At 34.2% G+C, this 15,266-nt stretch overlaps 1 protein-coding gene across 3 annotated transcripts in view; it reads left to right on the plus strand.

Annotated features, from left to right (window-relative positions):
- Positions 1-15,266, plus strand: part of LOC142338343 (enolase 4-like) — a 165,007-nt gene that overhangs the window by 47,192 nt on the left and 102,549 nt on the right. For 2 of the 3 annotated variants that reach the window (XM_075388055.1, XM_075388063.1), the window contains exons 6-9: positions 1,001-1,129; positions 1,317-1,379; positions 1,612-1,641; positions 4,623-4,790. In XM_075388055.1, coding sequence (XP_075244170.1) covers positions 1,001-1,129; positions 1,317-1,379; positions 1,612-1,641; positions 4,623-4,790 — 390 coding nt within the window. The remainder of the gene's footprint in view (positions 1-1,000; positions 1,130-1,316; positions 1,380-1,611; positions 1,642-4,622; positions 4,791-15,266) is intronic. The other variant, XM_075388071.1, reaches the window with a different exon arrangement.

Consider the following 15,266-nt stretch of genomic DNA (forward strand, 5'->3'; position numbering starts at 1 on the left):
TTTTGCAATTGCTCAAAAATATCAAAAAATGCAACTTTTGTGACACTTCTCAAAGATTGAAAGTTTCACAAATTTTAATTGCTGAATGTGCTTTCATAATTTTTCCCTAGCATTCACCAAACCAGTTAAAGCCATTTTCACAATGCTAAGTGTAAAGAATTTCAAATTTAAGTTTGCTTAACATGACATTCTACAAAATTCTGCTTATTATTGGTTAAAGTTTTTCGGACGCTTGCGGGTCTGGTCCACAAATAGAGCCCTAAAGCAATAAAATGTGCGCCCTGAACCTTCTAGTTCTTCGAAGTTCTAGCTCAATTTCATGCAATTTATAAACAGACATGAAATGCGTAAATGAAAAAAAAGTAGTCCACTGCTGTCATGTGTACTGAGATACTGCATTACTGCTATCATTTTGCGAGTCAAAGCCTAACCAGCTGAATATATTAATAGTCAATGGGCCGCTCCTAAATCTAGATTTTGTTGTGCATATATCTTTGGGCAGAAAATTAACCCTTAGAACATTTGAATGATTTTTTTCTATTTCCATGTAATTAAAAATAAAATTGAATCGTCCTTTTTCAGTAGCCATTCAATTTTTAAATTAAAAAGTATTTTTTTGTTCTTCAAATGTGCTTTAAATGATCGCCTTCTTTGAGCAAACTTCTGGCGGTGAGGGGGAGGGTGAGAGCATTATGTGAACACACTCACTATCTAACCTTCTTGTCAGTTATGAATTATATACGTTTAAGCGTATCCTGCGGACTAATCAATTTTAACTGAGAGCATGAAGCTTTATCTGAAGGAGGTCAGATATATGAACCTAAATTGACACATGTAACTCCGTTTTCATTTTTGTTTTTAATTCTACTCCTTTTGGTGCTAAATTACTGGTCAAAAGAATTCCTACCCAATCAGTTTTCTGCTCACATGATCTCTTTTGACTCTGCTCTGTACCGGGATGTTTTACAGGGTTCTATGAAGGCTATTTTGTGTGCTTAAGATTCCAGAGAAGTTCAGGATGCCAATTCCGATGGTCACAGTGCTCTCTGGTGGACGGTCGGCTGCTGGTAAGCAAAACCTCATCCGGGAGGTACTGCTACTGCCTAAACCATCAATGGAGCTTACAAATGTTAGTGATACAAAACCAGTGAAGCGTTAGTTGAATAATTTACCTCATTGAGTGCAGGGAACTGTTTCCTATCACCACTCTTGCTTTCTTAACTACGTGGTCGAATTGAGTTTGTATACCGCAGGCGGAAAAAAATAGAGCAAATTTTGTTGGTTCTTAAAAGGAAGGAGGTTTTGATGTTTTTCAGGTGATCCAGAAGACAAAGGATCTCATGTACAAACTGATCAATGACCTCTCGAAGAAATTGGGAGTAAGTTGTCGTCTGGAATTTTTATCATAGAAGATTTATCTAGTCGTTAAATTGTAATATTGATTTGAATGATAACCAATTATATTTTTGAAAGGAAGATGGTTCTGTAATGACAGTTCCCGTAAGTTCAATAAATGGTATCTCTAGATTTTATAGATCAGCAGCAATATTTGAGTTATTAACCATTTTTGTTTATTTCGGTTTTTATCAATTTAGCGTTTGTGTTTCGCAGGGGCTGCAGCAAGTACAAAAGATAAGCCAGGTTATTCCAAGAGCTGTGTTAATGTCATACATGTTCTTTACCTGCATGAATGTTTCATGTTATGAGCTCTGTGTGAATAGTACCTTCCTTGATCATAACTTATTCCATAAATGCATAAAGCGTGTCTTTCCTGGGAAGACCTACACCCAAACAACTGAGTACAACGAAACTTAGATAGATCGACACAACCCGATGTACCTATATATCTTATAGGTCAATGTCCTATAAGTCTGATAAAAATAACTGCAAGGTTATGGTGGCAAATCACTGCGAATGCCGCCTGGTGGCTTGTGGTCTAGGTTTATAACTCCTGGAATATTTCTGGAAACTCGGATGACCTGTCTATATGATCTTGAAGATATTAGCCTGGCATTTTTGTGAAAGTTTTGATAAGTGAACTTTTTTTATAGCTGCGAAGCTGTAAGCTGAGCGTAGCTATATTGCGGTGCTCTTGGTTTTTTTACAATCCAAGAATTGGATTGTATTGGTGCTCTGTCTTTTTTTTTTATTTTTGTAAGATGTTTTCACACCTTTTCATGACTTTCAAAACGGGATAAACAGGTAAAGCTCAGTGGGCATCAAGTTTCGTTAGAGGCCCTTAACCGCATTTAATAGTCCTTCAAGTGCTTAGAGTGGTGAAGCTACTGGAACGGCCGTAATTCAAGGTTAAAAGGTCATTTTTAGGAGTTTTTGGGCCCAAAATATTGCAAATTTTTGCATTTTTTTGTCATTTTTCCGAATTTTTGTTGGACCAGTCTGAAAGTGAGCTTTGTAAAGTTTGATAATGGTTTTTGGCATGAGGTTATTACGTTTTATGGCCATTATAAGAGCTAGATGTTTTGGTACTCCAAACATAAACACGCAATATTATACAAATTTCTAACAAATTTTTCAAGGTTTTTGAAAATTTTTGGCATTTTTTGAGGTTTTTTAGCCCCTGGCGTCATGAAGCCTCATCTTGGGTTTCATAATAGGTTATTGCATATTTGCTAGTAGCAATGGAATGGTTTCCAACATTTTAACATCATAAATTTTAGCATTTTTTTGATAAAATTTGCAATTTTTTTTCAGGTTTTGAAAAATTTTTGTGGTTTCTGTAATTTTTAGATTTTTGTAACCTCAAGGGCCAAAAAATCTCCTCTAGGTTTTGATAATAATTTACTGCATAGTTGTATTGGTATTGCGGAACGTGTTTCAAGATTTTAATATTTCGAATTTAACGATTTTTTAAAAAAGTTGCAATTTTTTTTTAAATTTCTGTAAATTTTGAATTTTACTGACCAAGGAACCTCCTATAGGGTTTGCTAGTATGTTACTGCATAGTATCTAGTGGCAATAAAACGGTTGTCAATTTTTTAATATCACAAATTTTTCAGGTTTTTAAAATAAAACTTGCGATCTTTCAAGTTTTTTTGAAATGTTTTGAAAGTTTTTGAGTTTTTCCTGCACCAGGGGCCCAGGAACCTGCTCCAGAGTTTGATTATAAGTTACTGCATGTGCTAGAGGTAAGAGAATGGTTATCAATACATTAATAACACAAATCTCAGCAATATCTTGATAAAATTTAAAATTTTAAATCTTGATATTATTATTATCATGTTACAAGTTTGTGGATCTTTGTGAGCCAGTGAAACTATTCAAGGCTTGCAATCGGGATAATGGATGGTCTCTAGAAACAAAGAAAGGGTTCTGAAGATAATAATATTTCAATTTAAGCAAGATTTTGTTAAATTTTTGTCGTTTTCAAATGTTTTGAATTCTTCTTTTCATATTCTGAGTTTAGCGACCTGACTGGCCCATGACGCTTTTCTAAGTCTTGCAGATGGGGCGCATGACAGAACTCCAGAGATCAAAAATTGGTTCCAGCGATATTTAGAAAATTTCTTTCAACTTTGCTTTTCAGTTTTTTTGAAGCCTTTGTCATATCTCTCGAGTTTATCTACCTTTAGTGGCAAAATAGTCTCTTTCAAAGCTTGCGCGTGAACTAATCATCATTTTCAATTGTGTCATTTATGGCCTTCAGTATAAAAGCTTCAAGAGTTTTAGCAATGATTTCTTTGTTTGGTTTGTTTGATTCTTTTAGGTTCCCAACTTTTGAGATTTTATCTTTTTGGCTGGGATTGGTCAATTGATCTGCTGGTCAGGTAAATTAGGTCTGTTTTCCATTCAATTCTTTGGATTGTATTTCAGGACTTGTCCTGCTATGTTTTTTTGTTTCGTCGTCTGACGCTTTATTTTCGTTTTACATTTTCTAGAACATTCTGTCTCGTCACTGCTTAAATGGCTTTTTCGCGCTTGATTTCACGCTTTCTGCGTGACCTAAATTGCGGTTATTCAGAAACAGAATCTGTTCCTAAAACAAAGTTGATTGTAAGAAAACAGATTGTATGGTCCGACAGCCGAGTGGTTAAGGCGACTGGCTGTTAATGCGGAGATCACCGGTTCGAGACGCGACAGGGAAACTTTTTTTTGCACCCAAAAACAACCTCCTTTGAAATAAACTTGTAAGTTTTATAGGCGGCGGCGATAACTATTATCAACTCACTTCTGTATCTTTTTCCATCTGTATTTTACGGCACGCAAGTCTATTTCGCAGCTATTCCGGCAATCTGCCGGCTATGTTAATTGCTCTCGAACGAAGTTTGAAGCAATAATTGTAAACGTGCGTGTCTTTTGCTTGCAAAATTTTTTCTTGACCGTTTTCTCCTACAACATTCTTCCGATTTCACATTCTACTGTTCTCTGGCATATGCCCCTTTCTAAATTGATTGCCTCGCCTGTCGTTCGAGAGCAATTCGTCCGACGTCAGTTTGTTTCAGAATATCTAATTATGTTCCTGGCTAGGCAATAACGGCGTTGTTTTGAAGTGATTTAAAAAGTTGGGATTCTTTTTGGATCATTATCTACCTCACTCCAAGCATATCAAACAGTGTACAATTTGTGTACCGCAGTTTGAAAATTTGTTCATTCTATCGTTCTAGCTCACTGCCAAGATGATATCAGACCATGGATCTCCCAATCCTATGATGGACAAGCCTGAACAGCTATTGGATGCAGTAATAGAGTGCGCTGCTCAGATTCCAGAAATCAATCTGGGCGAAGACTTCTTTATTGTACTACACTGTGCGGCCCATGAGTACTATGATCCCGTTAGTTGCTGTGCTGAGTTGCTGAACTCGGTCGTTGATCTTGGCGATAAAGGGGTCATAGATGTCATATTGTTAATATCCGCCGTCAGCCTCTTAAACGGCTATTATTTAGGCGCTCTCCTTTTTTACAATTCAAAGAATTTGAATTGTATTGGGGCGCTGTGTTTTTTACAATTCAAAGAAATTGAATTGTATTGGTGCGCTGTCTTTTTTTAAGATCTGTTCACGCTCTTTTCGACTTTTTCACCTCAGTGAGAAGTCAAATTAGAGTGGTGATTTTGGTAACACTGACATAGTAAAGGGAGCGAAAAATCGAGGAGTAATTTTTTTAGAAATACGTTTAAACTGGAGTGAGAAATTGGTGTTTGAACAATTTGGCGGTTTTTGATGGTTTTTTTTTCAGGTGCGTTATTTTGACTACTGTTTTTTTCAGAGTTTCCTCTCCTTCAGTGCTTTTAAGATGGTACATATGTATTCTAATTTTGCCTATTTCCCTTTGGTTGAATTCATTAAGGGCCAGCTAAAACTTTATGAGTTTTGCACCTTGCCCTCTTTTTTAAAATTATCTGTTGTCTTATCGCTGAGTATCATCAATGACAGGTCTGTTTGGTTAATAATAAAGTATTAAGAAACCTAATTAATGGGTCGAATTAATATCTAGGGGTTTTGATGACTTTGACACTACTTTCTCTCAAAAAATTGTGAGTGAATTTTTGGGTACTGTCAGTGTTTATTGTACTTTTGATGTCTTATTATTTAATCTCATTGGGACAGGTCTCTGATGCTGCTAATAGGTGTTAAATTTATCAATTTAATCGTTTTTGATCAAAGCTAGTGCTTTCTATGACTTTGACACTAATTGCTTTTAATAATAATTTTTTTTTTTTAATTTTGAGGGTTTTTTCAACTTTTTTTGACTTAACTCTTAGTCTCATTATTGACAGGTCTCTTTTCTAGGTTTGCTAGTAATTGTTGTACGTATTGCTCTCTTATCACGTAATTTTATTGATGACAGGTCTCAACGGTGGTCATTGAGGACTCAATTAATTGATGTTATAGTATCCCTCAGTAGCTGTTGCGTAATGTGATTTTTATACTGTGTTTTCAAAAAAATTCAGCGAGTTTAATTGCTGTTTTTGCTTGTTTTTGTCTTATCAATTAATAATATTAGTGAGAGGACTAATCGACATTTAATGACAGGTTGCGAATGGGAAATAGAGGAAATTATTTGCCAGCTTCAGTTCATAATAGTTGTTTTTTGATGTTGATCCTGTCTTTCCAAAAAAGTTGAATTTTAAGTCTTGCTTTTTTTGTTCTTGTGTTGGTTGATACTTTAGTCTTTTTACTAACAGCTCTCATTTACCTTTTGAAGCGGAGTGAATGATTGTCAGGTCATAGTTCATCACAATTCTATGATTTGTATTTCAGGACTTGCCTGCTATGTTTTTTTAAAGATCTGTTCACACATTTTAACGATTTTTGAAGTCAAACTGGAGTAGTGTTTTTGGTCACGCCGAAACAAGAAGTGCAGCGAAAAGCGAGTGGTTTTTCGGCGTGATTTTTCGCTCTAAATTTAAAGTGGAGTGAGAAAACGGTGTTTGAACAAAAATTCGCTTTCTCGCGAGTGGTGTTTTGTTCACACGCAGCAATTTACCTCTGATTTTTACTGTTTTACAATTTTGGATCGGATTTTTTTTTTGGTAAAGGGTTTTTCCAATCCATTTAGAGTTCATTTTAGGCTTAGTTTTTGTTTGAACCAATTTTCCGTTTCTCGCTGATGATTTTTTGTTCATATGCGGCATTTTGACATTGATTTTTTATCTGTGTTTTTTATAAAATGGTTTTCTCGATTAACTCGATAGTCCGTTCTAGGTCTAGTTTTTGGTTTAGTCAATGAAATTCTTCGAATTGTACGTCAGGACATTCTTTTGTTTTTTTTTTAATTCTCTGTACCTTTTGATCACGTTTTTCGTTTTACTTAAACACCATTTTCACGTTTAACTTGACTTACGTCACTCACTGTTTCAATTAGGTTAATTTTTTTCAAGCTTTGAATTACTTAATTTAGTGAATGCCGTCAATGTCAAAAGAGCAGAGTCAAAAGAAACAGGATAAACCGATTAAGCGCGGTCATTAAGTTTTTTTGAATTAGGTCATCAAAGTTTATTAGAGCGATTGCTAGCTGATATTAGTATCAAAATTAATACCCTTCATTTTAGAAGTTGAAGTAAGTATTTAAAATCTAACTGAAACTGCACGCTGACTTAAAGCAGTTTTTGAAACTTAGGGAAAAATTTTAGGCGCTCTCCTTTTTCACAATTCAAAGACTTGGAATTGTATTGGGGCTTTGTTTTTTTAAAACTATTGAAGTGTATCGGTGCGCTGTCTTTTTTTAAGATCTGTTCACCCTCTTTTTGGCTTTTTTTCACGTCAGTGAGGAGTCAAATTAGAGTGGTGATTTTGTTAACACTGACATAGTAAAGGGAGCAAAAAATCGATTAGGTTTTAAGTCGTAACTTTTTTCAAATTACGTTTAAACTGGAGTGAGACATCGGTGTTTGAACATTTTGCGGTTTTTGATGGATTTTTTTCTGATGCGTCAATTTGACTTCCGTTTTCAGAGTTTCCTCTCCTTCAGTGCTTTTAAGATGGTACATATGTATTTTAATTGTGCCTATTTGCCTTTGGTTGAATTCAGCAAGGGGCAGCAAGAACATTTTATGACTTTGCCGCTTTTTGTTGTCATAAAATTTACGTGAATTTTAGATTTTGCCCCTTGCCCCCTTTTTTAAAATTATCTGTTGTCTTATCGCTGAGTATCATCAATGACAGGTCTGTTTGGTTAATAATAAAGTATTAAGAAACCTAATTAATGGGTCGAATTAATATCTAGGGGTTTTGATGACTTTGACACTACTTTCTCTCAAAAAATTGTGAGTGAATTTTTGGGTTCTGTCAGTGTTTATTGTACTTTTGATGTCTTATTATTTAATCTCATTGGGACAGGTCTCTGATGCTGCTAATAGGTGTTAAATTTATCAATTTAATCGTTTTTGATCAAAGCTAGTGCTTTCTATGACTTTGACACTTATTGCTTTTAATAATTATTAATTTTTTTTAATTTTGAGGGTTTTTTCCACTTTTTTTGACTTAACCCTTAGTCTCATTATTGACAGGTCTCTTTTTTTAGGTTTGCTAGTAATTGTTGTACGTATTGCTCTCTTATCACGTAATTTTATTGATGACAGGTCTCAACGGTGGTCATTGAGGACTCAATTAATTGATGTTATAGTATCCCTCAGTAGCTGTTGCGTAATGTGATTTTTATACTGTGTTTTCAAAAAAATTCAGCGAGTTTAATTGCCGTTTTTGCTTGTTTTTGTATTATCAATTAATAATATTAGTGAGAGGACTAATCGACATTTAATGACAGGTTGCGAATGGGAAACAGAGGAAATTATTTGCCAGCTTCAGTTCATAGCAGTTGTTTTTTGATGTTGATCCTGTCTTTCCAAAAAAGTTGAATTTTAAGTCTTGCTTTTTTTGTTCTTGTGTTGGTTGATACTTTAGTCTTTTTACTAACAGCTCTCATTTACCTTTTGAAGCGGAGTGAATGATTGTCAGGTCATAGTTTATCACAATTCTATGATTTGTATTTCAGGACTTGCCTGCTATGTTTTTTTAAAGATCTGTTCACACATTTTAACGATTTTTGAAGTCAAACTGGAGTAGTGTTCTTGGTCACGCCGAAACAAGAAGTGCAGCGAAAAGCGAGTGGTTTTTCGGCGTGATTTTTTGCTCTAAATTTAAAGTGGAGTGAGAAAACGGTGTTTGAACAAAAATTCGCTTTCTCGCGAGTGGTGTTTTGTTCACACGCAGCAATTTACCTCTGATTTTTACTGTTTTACTATTTTGGATCGGATTTTTTTTGTAAAGGGTTTTTCCAATCCATTTAGAGTTCATTTTAGGCTTAGTTTTTGTTTGAACCAATTTTCCGTTTCTTTCTGATGATTTTTTTGTTCATATGCGGTGTTGACATTGATTTTTTATCTGTGTTTTTTATAAAATGGTTTTCTCGATTAACTCGATAGTCCGTTCTAGGTCTAGTTTTTGGTTTAGTCAATGAAATTCTTCGAATTGTACGTCAGGACATTCTTTTGTTTTTTTTTTAATTCTCTGTACCTTTTGATCACGTTTTTCGTTTTACTTAAACACCATTTTCACGTTTAACTTGACTTACGTCACTCACTGTTTCAATTAGGTTAATTTTTTTCAAGCTTTGAATTACTTAATTTAGTGAATGCCGTCAATGTCAAAAGAGCAGAGTCAAAAGAAACAGGATAAACCGATTAAGCGCGGTCATTAAGTTTTTTTGAATTAGGTCATCAAAGTTTATTAGAGCGATTGCTAGCTGATATTAGTATCAAAATTAATACCCTTCATTTTAGAAGTTGAAGTAAGTATTTAAAATCTAACTGAAACTGCACGCTGACTTAAAGCAGTTTTTGAAACTTAGGGAAAAATTTTAGGCGCTCTCCTTTTTCACAATTCAAAGACTTGGAATTGTATTGGGGCTTTGTTTTTTTAAAACTATTGAAGTGTATCGGTGCGCTGTCTTTTTTTAAGATCTGTTCACCCTCTTTTTGGCTTTTTTTCACGTCAGTGAGGAGTCAAATTAGAGTGGTGATTTTGTTAACACTGACATAGTAAAGGGAGCAAAAAATCGATTAGGTTTTAAGTCGTAACTTTTTTCAAATTACGTTTAAACTGGAGTGAGACATCGGTGTTTGAACATTTTGCGGTTTTTGATGGATTTTTTTCTGATGCGTCAATTTGACTTCCGTTTTCAGAGTTTCCTCTCCTTCAGTGCTTTTAAGATGGTACATATGTATTTTAATTGTGCCTATTTGCCTTTGGTTGAATTCAGCAAGGGGCAGCAAGAACATTTTATGACTTTGCCGCTTTTTGTTGTCATAAAATTTACGTGAATTTTAGATTTTGCCCCTTGCCCCCTTTTTTAAAATTATCTGTTGTCTTATCGCTGAGTATCATCAATGACAGGTCTGTTTGGTTAATAATAAAGTATTAAGAAACCTAATTAATGGGTCGAATTAATATCTAGGGGTTTTGATGACTTTGACACTACTTTCTCTCAAAAAATTGTGAGTGAATTTTTGGGTTCTGTCAGTGTTTATTGTACTTTTGATGTCTTATTATTTAATCTCATTGGGACAGGTCTCTGATTCTGCTAATAGGTGTTAAATTTATCAATTTAATCGTTTTTGATCAAAGCTAGTGCTTTCTATGACTTTGACACTTATTGCTTTTAATAATTATTAATTTTTTTTAATTTTGAGGGTTTTTTCCACTTTTTTTGACTTAACCCTTAGTCTCATTATTGACAGGTCTCTTTTTTTAGGTTTGCTAGTAATTGTTGTACGTATTGCTCTCTTATCACGTAATTTTATTGATGACAGGTCTCAACGGTGGTCATTGAGGACTCAATTAATTGATGTTATAGTATCCCTCAGTAGCTGTTGCGTAATGTGATTTTTATACTGTGTTTTCAAAAAAATTCAGCGAGTTTAATTGCCGTTTTTGCTTGTTTTTGTATTATCAATTAATAATATTAGTGAGAGGACTAATCGACATTTAATGACAGGTTGCGAATGGGAAACAGAGGAAATTATTTGCCAGCTTCAGTTCATAGCAGTTGTTTTTTGATGTTGATCCTGTCTTTCCAAAAAAGTTGAATTTTAAGTCTTGCTTTTTTTGTTCTTGTGTTGGTTGATACTTTAGTCTTTTTACTAACAGCTCTCATTTACCTTTTGAAGCGGAGTGAATGATTGTCAGGTCATAGTTTATCACAATTCTATGATTTGTATTTCAGGACTTGCCTGCTATGTTTTTTTAAAGATCTGTTCACACATTTTAACGATTTTTGAAGTCAAACTGGAGTAGTGTTCTTGGTCACGCCGAAACAAGAAGTGCAGCGAAAAGCGAGTGGTTTTTCGGCGTGATTTTTTGCTCTAAATTTAAAGTGGAGTGAGAAAACGGTGTTTGAACAAAAATTCGCTTTCTCGCGAGTGGTGTTTTGTTCACACGCAGCAATTTACCTCTGATTTTTACTGTTTTACTATTTTGGATCGGATTTTTTTTGTAAAGGGTTTTTCCAATCCATTTAGAGTTCATTTTAGGCTTAGTTTTTGTTTGAACCAATTTTCCGTTTCTTTCTGATGATTTTTTGTTCATATGCGGTTTTGACATTGATTTTTTATCTGTGTTTTTTACAAAATGGTTTTCTCGATTAACTCGATAGTCCGTTCTAGGTCTAGTTTTTGGTTTAGTCAATGAAATTCCTCGAATTGTACGTCAGGACATTCTTTTGTTTTTTTTATTTCTCTACCTTTTGATCACGTTTTTCGTTTTACTTAAACACCATTTTCACGTTTAACTTGACTTACGTCACTCACTGTTTCAATTAGTTTAATTTTTTTCAAGCTTTGAATTACTTAATTTAGTGAATGCCGTCAATGTCAAAAGAGCAGAGTCAAAAGAAACAGGATAAACCGATTAAGCGCGGTCATTAAGTTTTTTTGAATTAGGTCATCAAAGTTTATTAGAGCGATTGCTAGCTGATATCAGTGTCAAAATTAATACCCTTCATTTTAGAAGTTGAAGTAAGTATTTAAAATCTAACTGAAACTGCACGCTGACTTAAAGCAGTATTTGAAACTTAGGGAAAAATTTCAGGCGCTCTCCTTTTTCACAATTCAAAGACTTGGAATTGTATTGGGGCTTTGTTTTTTAAAACTATTGAAGTGTATCGGTGCGCTGTCTTTTTTTAAGATCTGTTCACCCTCTTTTTGGCTTTTTTTCACGTCAGTGAGGAGTCAAATTAGAGTGGTGATTTTTTTAACACTGACATAGTAAAGGGAGCAAAAAATCGATTAGGTTTTAAGTCGTAACTTTTTTCAAATTACGTTTAAACTGGAGTGAGACATCGGTGCTTGAACATTTTGCGGTTTTTGATGGATTTTTTTCTGATGCGTCAATTTGACTTCCGTTTTCAGAGTTTCCTCTCCTTGTGCTTTTAAGATGGTACATATGTATTTTAATTGTGCCTATTTGCCTTTGGTTGAATTCAGCAAGGGGCAGCAAAAACATTTTATGACTTTGCCGCTTTTTGTTGTCATAAAATTTACGTGAATTTTAGATTTTGCCCCTTGTCCCCATTTTGAAAATTATCTGTTGTCTTATCGCTAAGTATCATCAATGACAGGTCTGTTTGGTTGCTAATAAGGCGTAAAAGAACCTAATTAATGGTTCGAGTTATTAGCTGGTAACTTTCATAACTTTGAAACTACATTTTCTCTGAAAACGTTGAGTGAATTTGTTGGTTCGGTCAGCATTTATTGTTCTTTATGATGTCTCATCATTTAATCTCATTTGGACAGGTCTCTGATGCTGCTAATAGGGGTTAATTTTATCAATTTAAACTTTTTTGTTTAGAGCTAGTGCTTTTTATGACTTTGACACTATTTGCTTTTAATAATAATCATTTTTTTTAGTTTTGCGGGTTTTTTTTTCAACTTTGTCGTCTTAACTCTTATTCTCATTATTGACAGGTCTCTATTTAGTTTTGCAAGTATTTGTTGTACTTACTGCTCTCTTATCACTTAATTTTATTGATGACAGGTCTCAACGATGGTCATTGAGGACTCAATTAATTGATGTTATAGTATCCCTCAGTAGCTGTTGCGTAATGTGACTTTTGTACTGTGTTTTCAAAAAATTTCCGCGAGTTTAGTTGCGGTTTTTGGTTATTTTCTTCTTATCATTTAATAATATTAGTGAGAGGACTAATCGACATTTAATGACAGGTTGCGAATGGGAAGAAGAGGAAATTATTTGCCAGCTTCAGTTCATAGCAGTTGTTTTTTGATGTTGATCCTGTCTTTCCAAAAAAGTTGAATTTTAAGTCTTGCTTTTTTTGTTCTTGTGTTGTTTGATACTTTAGTCTTTTTACTAACAGCTCTCATTTACCTTTTGAAGCGAAGTGAATGATTGTCAGGTCATAGTTTATCACAATTCTATGATTTGTACTTCAGGACTTGTCCTGCTATGTTTTTTTAAAGACCTGTTGACACATTTTAACGATTTTTGAAGTCAAACTGGAGTAGTGTTTTTGGTCACGCCGAAACAAGAAGTGCAGCGAAAAGCGAGTGGTTTTTCGGCGTGATTTTTTGCTCTAAATTTAAAGTGGAGTGAGAAAACGGTGTTTGAACAAAAATTCGCTTTCTCGCGAGTGGTGTTTTGTTTACACTCAGCAATTTACCTCTGATTTTTACTGTTTTTGGATCGGAGTTTTTTTTTGTAAATGGTTTTTCCAATCCATTTATAGTTCATTTTAGGCCTGGGTTTTGTTTGAACCAATTTTCCGTTTCTCGCTGATGATTTTTTGTTCTTATGTGGCATTTTGACATTGATTTTTTATCTATGTTTTTTTTAAATGGTTTTCTCGATTCACTCGATAGTCCGTTCTAGGTCTGGTTTTTGGTTTAGTCAATGAAATTTCTTCGAATTGTACGTCAGGACATTCTTTTGTTTTTTTTTAATTCGCTGTAACTTTTGATCACGTTTTTCGTTTTACATAAAACACGATTTTCACGTTTAACTTGACTATGTCACTCATTGTTTCAATTGAATGGAGTTTAAATTCTTTCAAGCATTGAATTACTTAATTTAGTGATTGCCATCAATGTCAAAAGAGCAGAGTCAAAAGAAACGGGATAAACCGATTAAGCACGGTCATTAAGTTTTTTGAATTAGATCATCAAAGTTTATTAGAGCGATTGCTAGCTGATATTAGTATCAAGATTAATACCCTTCATTTTAGAAGCTGAAGTAAGTATTTAAAATCTAACTGAAACTGCACGCTGACTTAAAGCAGTATTTGAAACTTAGGGGAAAATTTTAGGCGCTCTCCTTTTTTACAATTCAAAGAAATGGAATTGTATTGGGGCTTTGTTTTTTTTAACACTCGAAAAAATTGACTTGTATCGCTGCGCTGTCTTTTTTTAAGATCTGTTCACGCTCTTTTTGGCTTTTTTCACGTCAGTGAGGAGTCAAATTAGAGTGGTGATTTTGTTAACACTGACATAGTAAAGGGAGCAAAAAATCGATTAGGTTTTAAGTCGTAACTTTTTTCAAATTACGTTTAAACTGGAGTGAGACATCGGTGTTTGAACATTTTGCGGTTTTTGATGGATTTTTTCTGATGCGTCAATTTGACTTCCGTTTTCAGAGTTTCCTCTCCTTCAGTGCTTTTAAGATGGTACATATGTATTTTAATTGTGCCTATTTGCCTTTGGTTGAATTCAGCAAGGGGCAGCAAAAACATTTTATGACTTTGCCGCTTTTTGTTGTCATAAAATTTACGTGAATTTTAGATTTTGCCCCTTGTCCCCATTTTGAAAATTATCTGTTGTCTTAGCGCTAAGTATCATCAATGATATCAATGACAGGTCTCTTTGGTTGATGATAAGGCGTAAAAGAACCTAATTATTGGTTCGAGGTAATAGCTGGTGACTTTCATAACTTTGACACTACTTTTTCTCCAAAAATTTTGAGTGAATTTGTGGGTTCTGTCAGCATTTATTGTTCTTTTTGATGTCTCATCATTTAATCTCATTTGGACAGGTCACTGATGCTGCTAATAGGGGTTAATTTTATCAATTTGAACTTTTTTGTTTAGAGCTAGTGCTTTTTATAACTTTGACACAATTTGCTTTTAATAATAATCGATTTTTTTTAGTTCTGCGGGTTTTTCTTTTCAACTTTGTTGTCTTAACTCTTAGTCTCATTTTTAACAGGTCTCTTTATTTAGTTTTGCAAGTATTTGTTGTACTTACGGCTCTCTTATCACTTAATTTTATTGATGACAGGTCTCAACGGTGGTCATTGAGGACTCAATTAATTGATGTTATAGTATCCCTCAGTAGCTGTTGCGTAATGTGACTTTTGTACTGTGTTTTCAAAAAATTTCCGCGAGTTTAGTTGCGGTTTTTGGTTATTTTCTTCTTATCATTTAATAATATTAGTGAGAGGACTAATCGACATTTAATGACAGGTTGCGAATGGGAAGAAGAGGAAATTATTTGCCAGCTTCAGTTCATAGCAGTTGTTTTTTGATGTTGATCCTGTCTTTCCAAAAAAGTTGAATTTTAAGTCTTGCTTTTTTTGTTCTTGTGTTGTTTGATACTTTAGTCTTTTTACTAACAGCTCTCATTTACCTTTTGAAGCGAAGTGAATGATTGTCAGGTCATAGTTTATCACAATTCTATGATTTGTACTTCAGGACTTGTCCTGCTATGTTTTTTTAAAGACCTGTTGACACATTTTAACGATTTTTGAAGTCAAACTGGAGTAGTGTTTTTGGTCACGCCGAAACAAGAAGTGCAGCGAAAAGCGAGT

The sequence above is a fragment of the Convolutriloba macropyga genome, chromosome 1 (genome assembly GCF_964194025.1).
Source record: "Convolutriloba macropyga chromosome 1, txConMacr16.3, whole genome shotgun sequence".
Lineage (NCBI taxonomy): Eukaryota > Metazoa > Xenacoelomorpha > Acoela > Convolutidae > Convolutriloba > Convolutriloba macropyga.